Source organism: Trachemys scripta, chromosome 1, assembly GCF_013100865.1.
Source record: "Trachemys scripta elegans isolate TJP31775 chromosome 1, CAS_Tse_1.0, whole genome shotgun sequence".
Lineage (NCBI taxonomy): Eukaryota > Metazoa > Chordata > Testudines > Emydidae > Trachemys > Trachemys scripta.
Genome location: NC_048298.1, coordinates 124,664,088 through 124,685,905, shown reverse-complemented (window position 1 = coordinate 124,685,905; position 21,818 = coordinate 124,664,088). Strand labels below are relative to the sequence as shown.

Here is a 21,818-nt window from a genome sequence, read left to right as displayed (position 1 = left end):
AATTTTAATTGTGATGCATCTGCCCTGGTGGCCAGATACTAGAAGAGATGGAACCACTTTGGGGTTCACTTCTGCACCCATTTAAGTCAACGGTGACACACATAAACGGGCTCTGGATCAGGCCCTTGGTGGCGTCCCCAATGGCAAGGTGGTTCAACTCACTACCCATGTCCACATGTTACTCCAGAGGAAATTCAAATGAAGATCTTCCTGGTCCATAGGCCACAGCTCTCCCAACTGGGCCAATAATGAAGTCTTGCTCAACCCTAGCAAAGAGTTGCCCTGCTAAGCTTGTTGCAAATTAATGTCTCTCTTTGCATCTCTTCCATATTGATTTAGCACTGCCATTCCTACAGGAGAGAAATAAAGCACTGCATTTTTATCTTTACTTTTCAGAGCTTTATTCCTCCTATGTCTAAGGGTAGTTGTGTGGCTTAATTCATTTATATCTGTCCAGTGTTTTGAAACTGGCAGAGAGAAGTGCAAAATAGTAGCATAGCTGCTTAAACAATATTCTGTTATTTTTTGTAAATGTTAAATGTATTGTTTTTATTACATAAACTAGTACTGTATGACAAAGCCCTATGATACTACTACTCTTCAGTCTATAGTGCCTTTTACAAAGCACTTGACAAATATTAATCAAGTTCACCTCAGACCTGGGGGAGATTTTCAAACTCAGTGGGGTGTCTAACTGCCATTTGGGCCTTTGAAAATCTATCCCTGTGTGAGCTACAGTATAATCCTCATTTTACGAAGTGGGAAAACAAAGCACAGAGCCTTCGTGGTTAAATCACTTGATTTCCGGGGGGATGGCTATGCTAAACTTCACTAAGCCAGGTTCTGAATCAGGCTTGAGCCCAAGCCCCACTTCCATCCACACACAAATCAGTCTGACTCCGGTCAGCAAGCACTCTGTACCTGTGACCTTGGACCCTGCTAGGAGGTGGGGGAGTGGGTGCGTGGGTGGGTTACTTATAGCCTAAATCCTGCTGTAACTCTGGCTCAAGCCCTGTCATTTTGCAGTGTGGTCACAGGTCAAGCCGAAGACCTAAGTCAAAAGATCCGCGTCGCACAGTATGGATGCATTAGCACGGCTGTAAGATCCAGGTCCTGCAATTGTAAACCCAGGTTTACAATGCAATGTGGACGTTCAAGCATAGGCTTGGAAACATCGAGTCCCCACCAGGCCCGGGCCCTACAGAACTGGGTTTACAATGCAGTGTAGACATAGCCGGGGGGGCTCAGCAGCAGCACCAGAAAGAGTGTCCGGGAGCCCCTGACTCCTAGTCCCGTGTGCTAATCACTAAACCATATTCCTTCTCCAATAAATTATTCAGCAGTGCCTAGGGGCCAGCCAAACTTGTGGCCCCATTCTGCGAGGCACTGTATAACCACTGAATAGTACAAAGGCCCTGCCCCAGAGAATGTACAATCTAACTAGCCAAGACAGGCACCGGGTGGGGGCAGGGGTCTAACGTGCAAACACAATTAACAATGCAATGGCATCACAAGTCATGGTGATGGCAGGACTTTTTTCTTTGGCATGGGTTGAAGTTTAGTTAGAAGTGGGTTAGCTAAACAGACAGAGAAATGATGGGAAAGGGGCCATGGAAGGAAAGGGCATAAGGAAGACAGGGCAGAGGAGTGTAGGCGTGTCTGAGGAGCAGATACGGGGCCAGGCTGAGATTAAGTGGCTATGAGGGAATGGGCAAACCAGCCAATCAGCACATGACAGAGAAAGATTACACAAAGGGTCACATCCAAGTCCGGTTAAAATCAATGGGAGTTTAATCACTAATTTCAGTGAGACCAGGCTTAATTCCAGAGTCATTAATTTAACATTCTGGGCATCTCTCAAAATCCCTTTGTCTTGTATGTAGCTTTTATTTTATTTCACTGAATGTGCGTCAATCAGTTTTGTTCCACAAGGATCCTTCCAAAGCAAATATTTTTATTGCTCTAAATATTTCTTAGGGTGAAGGGTTTTCTTTTTCTTTTTTTCTTCCTTTCTTTCTATATACTTGCAGTGTAACACACAGAAGATTCTAGTAACTAAATAACCATATGTCTAACACTTGGAATTGACTTTTCCAACTGCTAGCCAAAATTGTAGAATGATTAACAGGTGCCAATGGATTAATAAATAGAGAAACATAATTAATAGACATTATATAGAAAAATGGATCCCATGAAACTGTGACTGTCTCTCACCCATCTCCTAATTGTTTCCTGCTTTCCTTTAAAAAAAAAAAATTAAAACTGAATCAGTTGCTCTTAAAAACAAATGATGCATATGAGCAATATTGTGTGGTCAGTAGTAGAACACTCACAATAAACTGATTTGAGATCTGGTAAATGCCTCAGCTTTGCTTCAGTATATACCTGACCCAGCAGCCCTTTAAATGTACTACCCATCACCACCCGTTATGGCTTAGTTAATAAACAGATCAAGCAAAACCTCTTTTCACAGAGCGGTGACATCATATGGGCAATTTGGGTGAGACCATAAGGAGTTCATAACCATGCAAAAGCAAATGGTTTGGTCTCACCTGAATCAAGAATTCAACTACTCATGCAACGAGAGATGAATTGGGTGCATACAATGCACTTCCTGATATTTAAATACTTCTCAATAATATTTTCATTGTAGAGAGTTAAAATTAGCGACCCCTCTCTCCTATCCACATGGGCAATGGAACAGTCTATAATTACTGCTACAGCGAGGGACCACCGGCATGTTTAAAGAAGCAAGCAACCTCACTGGCTGAAGATGGACATGTTTCAATGGTGTACAATACTACTACTGTTAAAAAGCGCTGAAGCTCATCAGAGCCAATCAGACCCTAAAACCACTAAGCGCTGGAAACTGAAGAGCGCAGAGTACCTGCAACTGCTTTTGAAGTATGTTGGAACTGCAGGTACTGGGCAGCTCTGATGAATAGACCCCAACTATTCTAAAAGCCTCTCTTCTCCCACCACCCAAAAAAGAGAATGCTTTGCATTATGGAGCACAGATATCAGAGTTCCTCTTTACATGGTTTTGATATGACAGCACCTGGAATATTGTGTTCAGTTCTGAGCATCGCAATACCAAACAAGTTGTTGGGAGTTCTAAGAAGAGTGACAACAACAACCAGGGGGCATGAATGATTGATTCATGACTTTCAAAAGAGCTAAATATGTACAGTTTGCCTCACTATGACTAAGATGGGAGACATATGATCTCCAAACATATGAAAGACAGAGAGGAACTGTGTAGGGTGGGTCTAACTAGGAGTATATGAAGTGTCAGGAGGAACCTCTTGACAGTGTGACCTGTTAGATTGTAACCTATTAGCCTCTGAAATAGCCTCTTAAGGGAAGGAGGGAAAACCCTTTGAAGATTAAAACTAAACTGCAGAAAGTAGTAAAGCAGGTACAACAGGGAACAAGGGGATGGGCTAGAAGATGTTAACTGTTCCTTTCCTTCTATAGCTTCAGTATTTCTATGCTTAGTGCTGTAGAAACTCTATATCCAAAGGGGTACAAAGAGATTCATGGCAGGTTTAGAACATTCCATCACAGCAGTCATTGCTGACGATGTGGAGAAGAAGGCAAAATAGCCATTTTATTCTTGCATGGTAAAAAAAATATGAAAAGCTCCTTTAAAAGATGTTTGCCTATGTTTCAGTGCATAATGATATACATAAGGGAAAGGTTTTCTGACCCATCGCTTCTCTTAAGTACTCTGTTTTACACTTTGTCCAGTTCTAAGAACCACTCACCACCAGGGTATCACCCAAAGTGCAGGAAGACAGCACTAAATAGCATTGTACTAGACAGGGACGGGAGCCCTTTTAAACACAGAATGAGGAGAAACTGGATTTTTGTGGCATCCCTCAGGGCAGAAAAGGGATTTGCAAGTACCTCCAGGATATCTATTTATCTAAGTACTTATTAGGCCCCCATTACCACAATATCTGAGTGCTTCACAGTATTTAATGTATTTATCCTCATAACACCCCTGTGAGGTAGGGAAGTGCTATTATCCACATTTTACAAATGGGGAACTGAGGTACACAGAGACTACGCGACTTGCCCAACATCACACAAGGAGTATGTGACAGAGAAGGAAATTGAATCTAGGTCTTCCACAACCCAAAACCACTCACTAATGATCCTTTCCCTCCATCAGCAGGCTGATAAAGAAAACACAAACTGCAGAGTTGACTGTCATATTTCAGGGTAACTGCTCCTGAATTCTCCCTCCATGGTCCAGCAAGGACACCCACTCTAGGCTTCCAGCTCTTCAGCTGTCACCTCTGTTGGGTGGAGACACACATCTGTCTTACTCCTAACTGGGGAATTTCCAGGCTGCACAGTTCCCTGCCTATACTGTAAATTCCCCAGCAAAGTCAGACTGCCTAAGCAGGCCTGCTTTGCTTTTCTCCTCAGAGATGGTAAACAGGTGGGTTACCACATAGCTCTTTCTAAGCCAGCACTTTTATTTTTAAGGTGAAAGCGTTACTGAGAAAACATTTTAAAAACAACAAAATAACCTACATGTGTGCTAATAAACTTTCCAGGGATCACCCCCTCACCCCAACAAGGGCTCTCGGTGGTTATCAAGACCAAAGGGTTTATCGGTAAATTCATTATAGCTATTAGTTCACAATGAGCACCCTCAGCCTTATGGGGCATCGGTAAGCCAAATCCTTCCAACCCTTCCCTAAGGATTGGGGCCCTCTTGGACAGAAGGCCCCGTCCGTTTGCAGGATCAGAAAGAAGGCCCCATGTCAGTTTTATCTCAGGCTATTTAACCAAAATTCCTTTCTTTGTTTGTTGGTCCTTGGAGAATCCAGTATGAACCAGTATATCTGAGCCTCTCTCCAGGTGCGGATAGCTCTCTGAAGGTGTTACAACCTGAGCGAATCTGACCAACCACCTCCCACTGTTCTTAGTTCCTGGAGGGCTGTGGTCCCTCCTCCCCCAAGGGATTACATACAATGGCCAACAATGATCCATCAACTTTTTCAATAAGGTTTGTCCAGGATAGTGTCCCATCTGTCACAGTGGCATGCTTGATCTGCCAATAGATGGTGAGGACACAGGGGAAACTGGCAACTACACCATTCTCTGCATCTACAGCGACTTGAGCCCTTGCCTGATTCTAGTGGTGGAGGACACCAGGTCTTCTACCCTCCTTGCTGATGGGTGGCCGGCCATCCCATAATAGCAGCTGGCAACAGAAAGGCAGAAGTTAGGGGGAATGTTATGAGTATTAGATGGCAGGGATATGTTTAGATGCCTAGGACAAAAGTCTTGTAAGGAAGAATGTGTTTTTTGGAGAAAGAATTTCAGACCCTCACAGTACAAAATTAAGTTTTATTATTGGGATGGCAGTAGAAGATCAGAGAGGGAGAGCAAATCAGGGTTTATAGTAGATTTAAATGATAGAGGAGCTCTCCACGCCAGCCAAGGTGGAGGGGGCTCTCCCTAGATTTTCAACAGCACCAAACGCAGCGGCGAGGGAGCTCTCCCTGTACTTGTAGCGGAGAGGAAGTTGCACTTCACTCTTTCCCCTTCCTCACTCTTACTCCCCTCACTTCAGTTCCTGGAGCAAATCCTCTCCCTGTCGCCTGTCTGAAGCCCATTTGCTCACCAAACACTTGGGACTGATTTACAACATTGGAGGAAATTACTGCCCTAATTGTCCTGGCACTATTGGCTGTTACTGCCTTAAGAGTACTCTTAACAATTAAAATAGAGGCATTATTATAGAAAGGCATAAATCACTCTGTCTAAATCCAGGGAGCCCATTTCATATTAATCAAGGACATTCCTTTCCAGTTCCATCTTTTCCCTTCAACTGCAAAATATATTTGAGCCTATTTGAGTGCAGAAGAAGGCAAAACCAATCCCTATGGCAAATTATGCTCTCAATAATACCCATGCCACGCTATTGAACCCCACTGGTTTGCTAGGAGTCTAAATGAAAGCAGAAAATAGCCCTATTAATTTGTCTGTTAAGGCTAGAACTGGGCTCTAACTGCATTTTGCTAAGAGTCATTAGACTATGCTATGAGAATAGTTCTGTTCAGTGGCTGTGACTTGAGAACTGTACCAGATCTCCCTGTTGCCTTCAGAAATAACTGTATGAAGGGGGAGTGGGTTTGGGGAAGATCATCAGCTATTTAATCTCACCCAGGCAAAGCAAAGATAGACTCAAACCATGATCTGGATCTGAACGTCACAATTAGCCCCTATTTCTATTATGGATTGAACTAAAATGACCAATTCAAGCTATCCTACCTAAGTTTTGAGGAAAGTCCAGCTTTGGATCTAAGATACAATATTTGGATCTATCTTTAGTTAATAGAAGAGGAGCCAGCAGGAATTATTAACCCTTAGTCCCTGTAGTGGGGCAGCTGCCCCACTCCCACAGAACAGGGTTGAAAGCAGCCCTGGAGAGGGCTGCGGCTGGGAAAAGGAGTGAAAGCAGCTGAGGGAGTAGCTGACCACGGGTGTGGCCAGCTTAATTAGGGCCCGGCTGGCCCTGACAAGAGGGATGGAGGCCAGGAGCTAAAGGAGTCTCACTCTAGCCCTGGAGAGGAAAGGGCTAGCTGCCTGGGAGCAAGGTAACTGAAGCAGAGTAGTGCTGGGGAAGGGCAAAGGGGAGATGAGGAGCTCCCGCCTGGTAAACCCCCAGGCTGCAGGCAGGCCTTGTTGAAGGCCTATCAAAGGTACTGGGGCTACAGAGGTGCAGCCTGGGAATAGGCAGAGGCAGCTGGTCCAACCTCCTTGCCAATGATGAGGGCCATGACAGACTGCAGTTTGTCCCAGTGAGCAGGGCTAGATGATGACTGACAGTAGCCACTGAGGCGAGTGGGCTTAGAGGGTTGGGGAGGGGAGACCCAGAGAGTGGGGGTACTGCTGGGGCAGACCCCTGAGGTAAAGGGGCACCGGGATCTGGGAGGGACACGGGGCCAGCAGCAGGCGAGACACTGGCCTGTACACTGGGAAAAAAGCTCATTCCCAAGAGGACCAGCAGGAGGCGCCGCACCGGTGAGTCTAGACCTCGCTACAGTCCCACATCCCATTTTAATCCTATTACCCAAGGTCCAGAAAGATTAGTTATCTCTGTATACAGCACTGTCAAGACCATTACCGGAATACCGCGTCTAGTTCTGGTGTCCCCACTTTAAAAAGAATGTTTAAAAACCTGGAAAGGTTTCTGAAAAGAGGTACAAAAATAATCTGAAGTCTGGAAACCATGCATTTTAGTGACAGAGTTCAGAAGCTCAATTTATATATATAGTTTAACCAAGAAAGTTACCCCTTAACCTTTATCATGGGTCTAAAAGTTCCTATATGGGGAAGAGACATTTGATAGTATCTAGCAGAAAAAAGGTATAATAAGATTCAATAGTTCGAAGCAGAAGCTATACAAATTCAGACTAGGAATAGGGCACGCATTTTTAACAGTGAGAGTAATTAGTCACTGGAACAATTTACCTAGGAATATGGTGGATTCTCCAACACTTAAAGTCTTTAAATCAAAACTGGATGTCTTTCTAAAAGATGTGCTATAGCTCAAATAAAAATTATGGGCTAGCTGCAGAAATCATGAGGTGACATTCTGTGGTCTAAGGCCTTGGCTACACTTACCCGCTAGTTCGACAGCTGGAAATCGAACTTCTGGGTTCGACTTATCGCGTCTAGTCTGGACGCGATAAGTCGAACCCGGAAGTGCTCGCCGTCGACTGCGGTACTCCAGCTCGCCGAGAGGAGTACCGCGGAGTCGACGGGGGAGCCTGCCTGCCGCGTGTGGACCAAGGTAAGTTCGAACTAATTCGAACTAAGGTACTTCGAACTTCAGCTACGTTATTCACGTAGCTGAAGTTGCGTACCTTAGTTCGAATTAGGGGGGTAGTGTAGACCTGGCCTAAGTTATGCTGGAGGTTAGTCTAGATGTTCATAATGGTCCCTTGTGGTCTTCATATCTATGAATTCATCTCCAAAAATCAAGGAATTTCAGCAATATAGTACATAAGTCAATAATAATTATTTGTTGAGAGTCAAAACTCTGGTCTCCAAGGAAGACTGTGTTCCCTGAATCCATGGAGTTTACAATCTATATGACAGACTGATATGGTAGAAGAATCTTCCAAATAAATTTATTGAATAATCTGTAATGGTTTTTCACCACAACAAATCAGACTGGTATAGAAATGCGAGGTACTAATGGTAGGGATGCCCTGTGGATTTCAAACACACTTCCCTGTCAAAGTTGGGTCAAAAGTTTCCTATCAGAAGGAAATCTTCATGCCAGCTGGTCGAATGGGAGTGAATTTGAATGACAGTTCACACATTCTTTTCAGCAAGCTAATCACATGGTATCATCTGGGTTGAATGGCAGCACAGGAAGAAGCAACAGGCAAAAACTCGTGGCTATAGTAGATGCAACAGGAATAGGTGATGTGAATTAAGGGCAAGCTTAGGTCATAATACCTGGAGTGAACATGGGACAAAGAGGGAGGAAGACCAGGACCCTAGAAGCACTGAAAGATTGGGTTCTGTCCCTAGGATGAGGAAAGGACTGTGCCTGAAGGATAATTTAGGGCAGGCATTTAAGATAATGGGGACATTTTTTAAGAAAAAATTTGTCCCATGGACTACCTCCCCACCAAAAATCTCAATTCCATTTGTCATTCCCACTCTACATCAATCCAGCAGCAACTATAGTACAGTGTTACTATCTGTCTTGCCGAAGCACCTGGGGACGTGGTGTTTAACAAATTAATAATTGTATGTAAACAAGAAAAATTCCACTGGCTCCTTTTTCACTCTGTTTCACCTCTCACTGCCCTGCCCCGCAACCAGCAAGTTACCTCAATGAGATGAGGCTCTGGCCCCACCATCAACTCCAGTTTTGGTCCCAATGTTAGCTTCTCTTTGTGGACTAGCAGCACCCTGGTGAGTTCCGTGGTAGGCTCACTCCTCCGGCTTTACAGTTGCAGGTGTTCACATTCTGCAGTGAAGAGCCTGACTGTGACCAGTAAACACTCTGGGGACCATCATTAGTGCAAAAACACTCACCGGCCAGAGTTGGAGAAGTATTGACATAGAGCCAAAGTACATCACCAAGTGATCCAACTCTAAGAGATTCATCCCACCCAAGATGATCTTGCTGAGTCAAATTTATCCCTGGTGTAACTCTACTGAAGTGAAAGTCATGGTTGAATTGAGTCCTCTGCATTTTTCCTGCCACATGAAATGAACGTATACTGTGGAAAAAAGCACGTTTTCGCTGTGTTTCTGAGCAATTTCCTTTGTTCCAAAAAAAAAAAAAAAGTGTTTTAAAAGACAAACAACTAGTGCTTTCTCAAAGTCTAACCACGGAGTTCCCCCATCCCATTCTACAGAATAACCACTTCCTCCTCCCTCCTCAATCCAAGAGGTGAGCCACCACTCAAACACTCACGCAGGTGTGCCGGCAGTCTGATCGCGTCTTCCTCCATCCTGATCGCTCGAGGCACTGGGACATGTAGTGGTGACGAGGAAGGGTAATTCACTACTGGGCTCGCTGGAGGTGTGTAGGAAATTCTTTCCTGCTATTAAAAATAAGAAGGCGAGAGAGAGAGAGAGAGAGAGGACAATGTGAACTTTGGAGCGGAGGTGTGAAACTAAAACAGGGGACTGGAGAGGGAAGTGGGTGGAAGGAAGGAAGTGTGTATGAGTAGTGGGGGCGAATAGCATTTATTATGCACCAGACTGGCTAGGGAACCACACAGAGTGCAATTTGTCCACTTGCTCTATAGCTCTGCAGGCGTGACATTCAAATCCCTGGAAGTTCCAAGCTTGCAAATTGCAGCCAGAGACTAGAGAGAGTTTTCAAGGTGATGGTTTTCATCTTGCTAAGGCCCAATAAGTTTCCCTGGGTTTTCTCAGAAGTTTTCTGAAGGAAGAAGGGGGAAATGACATAGAGGGGAGAGATGGGGAAGATTTTCAAGTCAATGTAAATCTGATAGCGGTGTGTGTGTGTATATATATATATATATATGTGTGTATGTGTTTTACACACACACTGTCCTACAGTAAATGCTCAAAGCACTACATCTCATAACAGCATACTGCAGTGCTCTGGGCATAATTATTAAATATTTAGCACTTTAAATCTTCAGAATATTTTACCAAAATTGAGTAATTAGTTGATATGCTGTAGTATTTACATTGCTATAGAGAACCATATTATATTGCTGTTCACTTCTGTATTTACTTCAGAGGACTGCAGTCATTTTTCTAAACAAAAAAGAAATCAGCATAATAAAAGGAGCCATTTCCACTTTCTTCAACATACAGTAACTTTGATCTAAGTATTGCACAAAACTCGCAGTTAAACAAGATGTTTCCTATTATTATTACTACTCATTATGGTAGTGCCTAAAGGTCCCGCTAAGATCAAGGGCCCATTACACTAGGCACTCTATACACACACACACACACACACACACACACACACACACACAGTAAGACATGGCCCTGTGTTGAACAGCAAGTCCTGCATTGCAATTCATGCAGGCAGACTGTAGTGCCTGCACAGAGCCCCATTAAAATCCATGCAGACAGAGCAGTCTGCCCATGTGGATCACACAGCAGGATCAGGTCTAAAAATAGAGAAGATAGACACAGAGCAGGAGAAAGGGATATAACATACAAGCAGAGTTATCAGAGGGATGATTTGCAAAAGTCATGTTAGTGCCACAATCTTTTGTTCGTTCGGTTTTATTCCCTAACAAGTTTGTCCAGAAACCTAAGATCAAAACTTGATCTGATCTGGTGGGAAAATTCCTCCATATTCTAAACATGTACTGTAATCACAACTCAAATGATACCCTTTGTAAATAAACTAAGCCACAATATTTGCAGGAGCACAGAAATCATTGCTGAACACTCCCCTGCTGGTTCAACGTGCTGTTTCCCAGAGCTGTGCTGAATGCTGACAGTTTTGATGATGGTAGTACGACTAGCACGGATGTGAACAAAAGGAGCTATGCTCGCTCATTTCAAAATTTCAGTAGGGATGCAGTAAAAGCTATCACCACCAAGACCCTCCCTTACCACAGTGTCTGTCTAATGGAAAAGGACAAACTTACTGGCAAGAAAAAGAAAGTTATTTCCTTTACAAACAATAGCATGCTATGGAACCAGAATGACAGTTTTACGCTCATCTGCGGAACGGAACGCTGGCACTATAACCAATCTAAACAGGGAACGTGAGAGTCCTTCTCATTCCTGACAACATGATTCAAATAGAAATTAAAGCTATGAAAGGAGAAAATTCCAAGGGGCACTGGACAACAAAGGGAATTGAGAGTAGGGCCTTTCACCTTCTAGCCATGGCTTCAAACCAAGTCCAGGGCAATCTGACCTAGATCGGTTAGCTGCTCAGTGGTCCACATTAAATGCATTGTTAGTCTCAGATTCCCCATAAACAAAAATCAACATTCTAAAAACCACCATTACAATTAACATTCTTTAGCATCTTTGCTGGTGGACTCAGCAGAAAGGCCAAGGACCAAGTGTACACAGAGAATGAATGACCCTTACAGGCAATTTAATTTCTCTTTTGGATTGAGGCATATTGGCAGAGCAATGTTGAGAAGGTTCTACTGAAAAAAACCAGACTTATCTCTGTTCTGTGGAGAAGTGCCATCTCCAGGGCTTTCATTACAGCACCTTTTACCAACATTAAATTCACACCGGATTTTTAGTTAAAAAGCTGGGACATTCTTCCCTGGGGATATCTGACATGGTGAAAAAGCTGGTGGACAAAGCTGGACATGGAGTTTGACTGTTCAGCTTTGATATTCATGCCCCAACCAAAGATGGCTGGTTCAGTGCTTCACATTCCAATGAGGTTCCCACCATAGTACTCCGGGGCAGTTCTGCATTTTCACTGGCACTTTGCTGCCTCTCAAAGTTGGCGCATGCATAACAAATGGAGAGTTGGTAGAAAATGAGATCAGCCACTTCCTAGCATTCCCTGCCGTGATCCACTGTTCTGAACTGCATTACAGGTTGCCATTTTGTTCATGCAAAAAGATATTTATAAAAAAAAGAGGAACCCTGCTGAAATAGAGCCAAAATGATGCCTATCCCTGCACAGATGCATTAAATCTGTGGTTTTCAACCTGTGGTCTGAGGAACCTGGGGGTCCACAGACTATGTCTAAGATTTCCTGCACCTCCGTTTGAAATTTTTTAGGAGTCCGTACATGAAAAAAGGTTGAAACCCACTGCTCTAGAACAGTGGTTCACAAAGTGGGGTCCTCAGACACCTGGGGGCCGGCCATGGGTTATGAGGCGGGTCCGTCCCTTCAGGCAGGGATGGAATGTGCCAGAACAGCATTCCGGAACTTTTGCCACATGGAGGACACCATCTTGCTCTCAAATTAGCGCCCTCTGCACAGCATGATCTCACACGCACCGTGTGTGAGGTCATGCTGGCGGGGATGTTCCTAGACTGGCGGGGATGTTCCGGTAGTACCAGAAATGAAAGGGGTCTGGGACCCTTAGTAGGATGCCAAAGGAATTATTGGGGGGAAAAGTCTGGAAACCACTGCTCTAGAGGGAAGAGAGGCAACAAGAAGTCCCTTCCCACCTTAAATGCAGCGTGGGGGCGGGCGGGGAGGGATGCTAGCAGCTCAAGCCTCGCTTCAGCTAGGTACTGAGGCACACGTTTAAACACCTTACTGGGCTTCAGAGAGGAACACTAGGAGCTGCAGAGGCCCCTCCCACTGGACATCAGGGGAGGAATGTATTGGGTATGCCTGTAGCAGGCAGGATCCTCACTGCATTTCCCTCAGCACCCAGGAGGTGCTGTTCTATATGAAGCCATAATGCCTCAAACCACCACTCCCTTCTTCTCCGGACAGCTCCACCTCTTAGAGGTACAATTTAGCCTATGGTGCTTTAAACAATATTTATACCAAAAAAGGCACTTTCATAGAGATTGCTAAGTAAATGTATCTGATCCACTGTTTCCTAGCATCCTATATTCAGGACAGGTAGAAAAGACACCAAAATTTTTATGAAAAAAAATGTGGGCTTGATCATTTTGTCACAGTCAATATTTCCATTACAGCTCAGACTACAATAGCAGATTGTGAAACGGCCATAACTGCAGGGGAGATTTTCAAATGCTCAGGTGGGTGGTAGGCTCCCAGCTCTCATTTGTGGCTTTGAAAATCTCCTCCCATAGTAATATGATGCCCTACTACAGCACCCTTAAGCCAAAGATCAAAGAGACTTTGAAGATACTAGGTAAACCCATTTTACAGATGGGTATCCTGAGTTATAGAAAGACTAAGGCCCAAATTAGCTAAGCAATTTCAGAGCTAAGATGCCTTAAAAAAAGAACAGCAAGTGCATCCTAAAGTGGAACAGACTTAACAATGGCATCCTGAAAATACAGCCCTCCCTAAACACTGCATAGTTACTACTGGACAGATTTCCAAAGGTGCTGAGCAAGTCAGCAGCAGGTAGAGTTGCTCCGCTCCTTTGAAAGTGAGGCTATAAGCAACTTGGCCAGGTTCACACAGCGAGTCAGCAACAGAGTGGGAAAGGAACAAGTATCGTTCTAGTTCTGTGACCTACCCTAATCCTGTGCTTCAGCCGCTACACAACATTCTGGTTAAATACAAATGTGAATGCAGAGGGTCATATTTGAATTAGTTTTAGAGCCACACTTCCAGGATGTGTTTGTTAAATTCATCCCATTTTAGGATGCATTTAAAATCTTCACATCTCCAAAATTACTTAATTGTCCTCTATGGGATCTATAAAATAAAACGAACTATGAAAATTAGGTAGGTATCATCATTTTAAGGTTATGCAGACAGATCCTCAGCTGGTATAAATTGGTGTAGCTCCTCAAGTCAATGGAGTTACAGTGACAGTTTAAAAGGGGCAGATGCTATAGTTAGGGGGAAATAAATAGTTTTGTAATCAATTAATTTCATATTTCCCTTTGCAGTAAAGCCTATAGTGGGTGGGGCTGTGGGGTAGTGGTTAGAGGACCAGATTGGGAATCAGAATGCATGGTTCTGTTACCCAGTTATGCCACTGACTTGTTGCATGAACTTGGGCAAATTCCATTGATTCTATGCAGCTCCGTTAATTAATGTTTGTAAGGGAAGATTGCTAGTGAAGAGTGCTATAAAAGAGCAAAGTGCTATTACATTCCAGATTCACAAGCTGCTGTGATAGACTGGGAATACCGAATCCCACAAGTGACAAAATGATCAGCCTCAAATAATTGCAATCTACAAACAATTTCGAAATCACAGTTCCATAATATTTTGCCTGCAGCCATAAACTCATGAGAAGGATGCACAGGTTGGCACAATTCCTGCTGTCTTGGCTTTTGGAAGGCTTCCCTTCAGCTCACAGTGAGCTAGGAAAGTTTCCAGGGAAACCTCACGCCGATTAAAATAAATTAATTCTTTAATTAAGACCCTTTAGGGATATCCCAGCTCTGGGGTTTATTCCACTGTCCCCCAGTCTGTTAGGAGAGAGAACCCAGCAGTATTTGGACATCTAACCAAAGGCTTGCTAACTATTTTAGGGATACATCTCTAATCAGGACAGCCCTTAAGCAGATGCTGAAGTCCCACTAGATTTAAACTTGTGCACATGTTTAAGTGCTCTACTAGGTAGGGATGGATTTAAGCACGTGCTTAAGAGATTCCCTGAATCAGAGCCTAGGATAGAATCCAGGCAACACTGGGTGCCCAGTTACTGGAACCTCCTTAAATCAAAGCACCAAGTGAGGTAACCATAAGCTTTATTGATCACATCTGTGCTGCACAAGCATTCACACACCACTGACTAAACTCCCAAAGTCATGTCACAGCATGCTTGAAAATCTTGGAAAATCCTCTGTGGACAGAATCTACTGTGCGTTGTTTGAAAGTTTTAGTCAGGAACATGGAGGGGAAGACCACAGGATAAGTCATAGGAGCTGCGGGGGGGGGGGGGGGGGGGGAGGGGGGAAGGGGGGGGGAGGGAGGGGATCAGTTTTGGGGGGGAAGGGGAGCAAAATTCAAGTACACTTTGTACACTTAAAAAAAAATCTGAAATTTGGTGGAGTTGCAAATAACAGCTTTTCGCAAGGTTCAAAACTACTTACATTAGGCCCTGTAGCCCCAGAAGTCACAGCCCTAGCCTGTAATGCTCTCCAACTTCCAGTTCCCACAAGGAAATGTAAAAGTCTGACAGTCATATTTTTGTCCCTACACATCAAGTCCACCATGAGCTGCACGCACAAAAGTAGATATGTATTTTTGCAGAAGCGAAACACTCACTGAAGACAATCTAGTACGCAAATGCAAAAGTAGCCCCAATGATAGGACAGTCTGAAGAAGATGGAAATATGGCATTTTGCAATGGAATATTTTTAAATTGTTGAGACAAAGCGACACATGACCTGCCCAGTAGCCTTCAGGATAGCAAGATGGCTGACTTGGCTCAGCAACCCTAGAAGGATATTTTAAAGGCCTGTATCCAAATCTCAATCATTGCATAAAAGGCCATTACTCTTCTACCTGTAACAATATCACATGGTGCCAAGGCTTGGCTCCCAACAGGGGAAGTATAATTCCAGTTGTCCTAATTCGCTTTACCTGAAAATTCTAATCATCCAGATCCACAGTGTGTCCCTCATGTAGCCATATGTCACTTATTCATCCACTTATAACTCCTCAGTTAGCCTCTTAGCACCTGTTAGCGCTAATCAATGGCTTGGCATTCGGATAGCCGTAAAGCAGATAATTAATAATTCAGAAAAATTATGTCCACAGTGGTTTTAACACAATTTTGGTGTTTTAATAAACTTAAAGTTGTTTATTTTTATCCTTTAGCAAAGTACAAAGTATCAAAACTTCACCTCAAATAGAACTTCCATTTTACTGAATACCTGCTACTCTGAAAATTTCGGATGTCCTCCAGGCCATTCAAATAAGTGGGAGTGTACTGTGTCTGCTTGCCATCCAGTTTGCTGATCTCTATGTCACCCTCCGTGCCTGCCTCCCTGCTCTTCCTGTTAGACCAGTGCTTCTCAACCTATTTACCATTGTGGAATGCATATGCAGCTCTCTGTGGTATGTGGGCTGCATCCACACAGTATATATACTACCTGTATGGCCCTGAGGATGTCACATGAGCCACAGCTGTGTGCTGATTGGGACACAAGTGGCCCGCAGGCTGGGGGTTGAGAACCACTGATCTAGACTTTCAAAAGGGTAAAATCTTACTTCTACTTTCCTGATGAGCTTATTTCACCAGTAGGTGGAGACACAGTAATTTGGACTTTGATAGCTATCACACAGAGGCCAATAAGGAGAAACGGAAGGTGTGAACTACCTACAGGGGACATTTGCTGTCACTGCCCTGTGAAGAACTGGACTTCAGACTCCCGGATTCTCACTCTGTCACCACTGACCTCACTCCATGGGCATGGAATGCTTAGTCCTGTGGCTGCAGTGCCGTCCTGGAGTGAGGCTGCACAGGTGTTCCAGCTCTGCTCTTAGGTTGTGAGGAAGGAAAGTACCTCTTTCCTGCAACTGAGAAATCCCCTCAATCGGGGCAACCAGGAATCTTTCCCAGGTAGAGTTGCCAACTTTCTACTCACACAAAACCAAACACCTTTGCCCCACCACCTGCCCCGCCCCTTCTCTGAGGCCCCGCCCCTGCTCATTCCATCCCCCCTCCCTCTGTTGCGCACTCTCCCCACCCTCACTCACTTGCTCATTTTCACCAGGCTGGCTAAGGGGCTTGGGGTGCCAGCTCTGGGGGGAAGGCGGTGCCAGGGATGAGGAGTTCAGGGTGCAGGAGGGGGTTCTGAGCTGGGGCAGAGGCTTGGGGTGCAGGGGGGGTTAAGAGCTCTGGCTGGGGGTGTGGGCTCTGGGGTGGGGTTGGGGATGAGGGGTTTAGGGTTCAGGAGGGTGCTCCAGGCTGGGATTGAGGGGTTTGGAGGGTATGAGGGGAATCAGGGCTGGGCCAGGGGTTTGGGGTGCAGGATGGGATCTGGGTGCAGGCTCCAGGCAGTGCTTACCTCAAGCAGCTCCCGAAGGCAGCAGCATGTCCCCCATCCAGCTCCTATGTGGAAACGCGGCCAGGCGGCTCTGCGCACTGTCCTGTCCGCAGGCGGTTCCCAGACAATGGGAGCTGCAGAGCCAGGGCTTGGGGCGGGGGCAGTGTGCAGAGCCCCCTGGCTGCCCCTACACGTAGGAGCTGGAGGAGGCACGTCGCTGCTTCTGGGAGCCGCGTGGAGCCATGTCAGGCAGGGTGCCTGCCTCAGCCCCGCTGTGCCACTGACTGAACTTTTAACGGCCCAGTCAGCAGTGCTGACCGGAGTTGCCAAGGTCCCTTTTAGACCAGGTGTTCCAGTTGAAAACCTGACACCTAGCAACCCTATTCTCAGGTGAAGGCCATCAGCTTCTACAGAATCCAAGCTTTCATTTAAAAAAGAAAAATACATGGCAACAAAAGTAAATGTTCCAAGTACAAACTGATTGGAACCAACATGGTGATGTCTGCCTGAGTCTGCAGAGACAACCAGTGCTGCCACCTCTGTCAGCAGCCAACGCTTAGGGGTAAGGTGGAGAGATCTCTTGGGTGTGGGAATGGCAGTTGTTGCTTGGGTGGCTGCTGGTAGGAGTACATGCACTGGGCAGGAGGAGGCCATCACACTCACCCCATAGAACAGGAGGCACTGAGTGAGGGGAGATGCTACCACCTGGGAAGGAAGTACCAGGGGCAACCAATCCCAGCAGAGGATGCTGCATGCGGGGAGGCCTCACCAATGCTACACTGGCAAACCGGCAGAGGATTAGCAAAGGGAACAGTATAAATAGGTTATTTGTTGACAGTGGAGCATACCCCACATTCATTGACCTCTTTTGGGTGTGGTGCAGCACGACTTCTGATTTCTGCGCGGGGAGTGGCATTAATTGGAGACATAGAGTTCAGCCAGCAGGAGACCAGGAGACCAAGCAGCAGAGATTACCTGAGTAGGGGGAGACGGGGCAGGAGGGGGCATGGCTCTGGGGGACCAGTGGATTTCAGCCTGGTGAGCAAGTATAGCATTGAGTAAATTTTCCAAGCCCTGGCCCTGCACACAGGGTTTGATTCCATGTCCACTGAAGTCAACAGAAGAACATCTATTGACTTCAATGGGCTTTGAATCAGACCCTTAGACCATGTTCTCCGACTACATGCAGGGAGGAAGATTAAGTCCTGCAACAGGGAAGCAGGAACTCCGCAGCACTGGAGGGCGAATTAAATCTCCCCCACCTCCCAATTTCTATCTCCTTGTTAATTTCCATGGTGGACTCGTACAGATTTTTGATCCCATTACTAGAGCAATTCACAACAAATCTACAGCAGCATAATCAGCACACTACCAGTAATTAGAGAAATTAAAATAAACACAGCTCTCTGGAATGGACCTTATGCAAAGCAGCCCTGGGAAAAGATTAGCATCTCATTTCCTGAACACAGAGAGCAGAGATTGTTTTAGTGACCTTAGTGATTTCATAGAGTTCAGTTCCTCCCTGCCTCCTCCCTTTGGACTCAATCTGAATCTCCAAGCACTAGGGCAAGAGAGCCCTGCCCTCACCTCTCATTCCCTGCTACAGCGATTTCCCGGGCAAATGAAAACCACAGAGGTGCTGCAGTTCAACGCAGGAGGGGGTGAATGCTTTCCCCCAGATGATTACAGCCACTGTTCTAATTAAATTAAAATGCTACGGACAGCAATATTAATGCATTCAAGTGTTGTGAAAACGCAGCCAACGGAGGTCAACGATGTTGTCAAAAATGCCGTGATACGGTTGCATTATTGTCTGAGCACTGCAAAAATGGCTCAAATTAGCAAATACGAACTAAGACACTAACTAGCTAAACCACACACACAAATGTTGCTTCCCTCTGAGACTATTGCTAATATGTGGGAGAGAAGGAGAGAGAAATACTGTGAGAGGATAATACAAGGTAAAACTACAAGATATTATTGAGGCAAAGAGCTAAGTATAATTCAAAAAAGGATTAATCATTTATATGAATAGTATGACTATTATCCACAGATTTGCTAACTATCCACTGCAATATTTCTAAGGGAGAAAGGTCTAGAAAACTGTCGCACTGCACCTTGTGCAAAGGGATGTACAAGACCACAGAACCAGAATGGTAGTATTTTACACCCATTTTGCACTGATGACAACACAAGGGGCAAGGTAGTTGTGAACAGGCCAAGTGGCCGTAATGTATCAAGGCAGAAGGTAACCTGGATTCATCTGCCTGATGTTAAAAAGAAATTTATGTAGTATAGCGGTTGCCATGTCAGTCCTAGGATATGAGAGAGACGAGGTGGGTCAGGTGATATCTTTTATTGAACCAACTTCTGCTGGTGACAGAGACAAGCTTAAAAAGAAACTCTCTCTTCCCCCTAGCTTCCTTTGATAGGCATGTGATTGCAAAATGTGTCCATTATTGGGCGGGGTGGGGGGGGAACAGAGGTTCTTGCACCTTCCTCTGAACCATTTGTTACTGGCCACTGGTCTGAGGATGCCGAGGTAGGTGGGCCACTGGTCTGATCCAGCATGGTAATTCCTATGTTCCTAAATACCCAATTCCTATAGTGTCCATAACACAAAGTATCAAAAAAGGCTTCAGAGACAGATGCCTTGTTTACAATACAAATGCTTTGCCACTGCAGCTATGCCGGCAGAGCCCCCTACTGTAGGCAGAGCTTATGCTGACAGAAGGCGTGTCGGCATAGCACACTGCCTCTCCAAACAACAGCAGCTAAGCCAACAGGAGCACTCTTCTGTCAGCACAGTTGCGTCAACACTGGGGGTTTTGCCTGCACAGCTATGTGTGGTTTTTTCACACTCCTGACTGTCATCATAGCTATGCCAGCAAACCCCTGCAGTGTGGACGTGACCACAGATCGTTAACTGTAATTTAGCGGGGGTGGGAAGGAAGGTTTTAAGGTGTAATCTACAGAGGGGGAAATGGCTCAGATGGTGGCAGAGAGAGAGGGCTGCACATAGAGAGGGCAGTACAGTAAAAGAACAGGCGTAGACAGCTGCAGGATAGAGAGACGTTTCTTAGTATTTTTTTCCTATCCTTGCTCTCTGCAAAGCGGAGGAACTACTGCCATAAGGTGATTATGCAATCTCGCCTGCATGGGAAGCACACCCTGAATGCCCATTAATGTTAATTGCAGTCATGTATACATGGTTTCACTGTAAAATTTCTGGAGGCCGTGAAACCGAGCTGCAAAGACAGAGAGAAGGATTGACAGCACAGTGTCCGGGGAGCTACACAAATCTCAAGCTAATGTGGGGCTGCACCCAATGACTCTTTCCCCACCGTGTCACAAATGAAACGGCGGCACATAGTGGTTTCACTCTGCTACATTTCAGAGTCCTCACTCCAGTACAAACATGAAATGTTACTGCATGCCCAAAGCATCCACAGAACTAACATCATAATTAGATTTCAGCAAGTGTTGGAGAGGCTTTCTCTACTTTTACTGGAGGGAGGAATAACTTCTTTGAAAAGATTAAGTGGCACTGCAGATTACTCCAGAGCAGGGGTCCACAAACATTGTCATAGTGTGGATCACATCTTAGACATTGTCACACGGATACATCCCATCTTATTCGCAATCACATAATATCCTTGTGGCAGCTACAGCTATATCTTACATGGAAGAGTAATCTTAGGAAAGTATTTCATATGTTTTTAGCTTCTTTTGATACTAATTAGCTGCTGGAAACCAAATGGAGAGCCAGAACATGCTGAAATTCTGAAATGTGGGACCCTTTTCAGTAGTGTTAAATGGCCATATTCTGATCTCAGTTATATCTGTGTCAATCTGGAGTAACTCCACTAAAGGCAATGGAATACCTCCAGATTAACACCAGTCAAAGTGAAATCAGAACGTGGCCCACAGTCTTGGTTTCCTAGCAGAATCACCCAAACTGGCTCCCTACCCCATCTCCCCAAAATCTCTTAATTTGGATCTCAGGGTGATGAGCGCGTATATGCATATCTATTTGAAAACAACTTGTACCATGAAATACAGCAATTATCTTTTGCAAAGTCTGACACACCCAAAATTCAAAGTAAATGCCATAAGGAATTAAAGTAAAGCTGTTTGTGGTCAATCACACACAAATACATCCCAGACCCAGACAACATGAGAAAAATAGTTGAACAGACTCCCATGCCCTCCACGAAGGACAGCTAACACTCGCAACATGCAATAAGAACACTCATAAGTAACAGGTTTCAGAGTTGCAACCGTGTTAGTCTGTATTCACAAAAAGAACAGGAGTACTTGTGGCACCTTAGAGACTAACAAAAACAAAAAGCTTATGCTCTAATAAATTTGTTAGTCTCTAAGGTGCCACAAGTACTCCTGTTCTTTTTACTGATAAGTGAGGGGTTTGAGGGTGAATATCTGGATGAACTTTTAAAACCAGGGAATCGAGCTGCGAGTGCCATTGCTAGCAAAAAAAATTTCTTCTTATATAAAACAGGCCATAAATAGTGTGGTTGCCAAGTCTATGGATCCATGTTTTACCCCATATAAGGATGCTATCTTTAAAAGTTTACCCTCCAGAAAAAAATGGCATTGACTTGCTGCTGTTACCTTGGCCATGACCGTATTTTATGACTCTTTGGGCTCCAGCCATAGTTTGCAGGATGGAGGACAACCAACCAAAATTGAGACAGTCCTGGGAAAATCATGATGAATGGTAG

At 44.8% G+C, this 21,818-nt stretch overlaps 1 protein-coding gene and 1 long non-coding RNA gene across 4 annotated transcripts in view; one reads left to right on the top strand and one right to left on the bottom strand.

The window, feature by feature from the left end:
* The window catches only part of ETV6 (ETS variant transcription factor 6), a 164,933-nt gene that overhangs the window by 96,750 nt on the left and 46,365 nt on the right, over positions 1-21,818 (bottom strand). The window contains exon 2 of one of the 3 annotated variants that reach the window (XM_034784310.1): positions 9,467-9,596. The exons of 1 other annotated variant lie outside the window; for it this stretch is intronic. In XM_034784310.1, coding sequence (XP_034640201.1) covers positions 9,467-9,596 — 130 coding nt within the window. The remainder of the gene's footprint in view (positions 1-9,466; positions 9,597-21,818) is intronic. One more of the 3 variants, XM_034784319.1, reaches the window with a different exon arrangement.
* The window catches only part of LOC117884167, an 86,015-nt gene that overhangs the window by 61,553 nt on the left and 2,644 nt on the right, over positions 1-21,818 (top strand). The window lies entirely within an intron of this gene.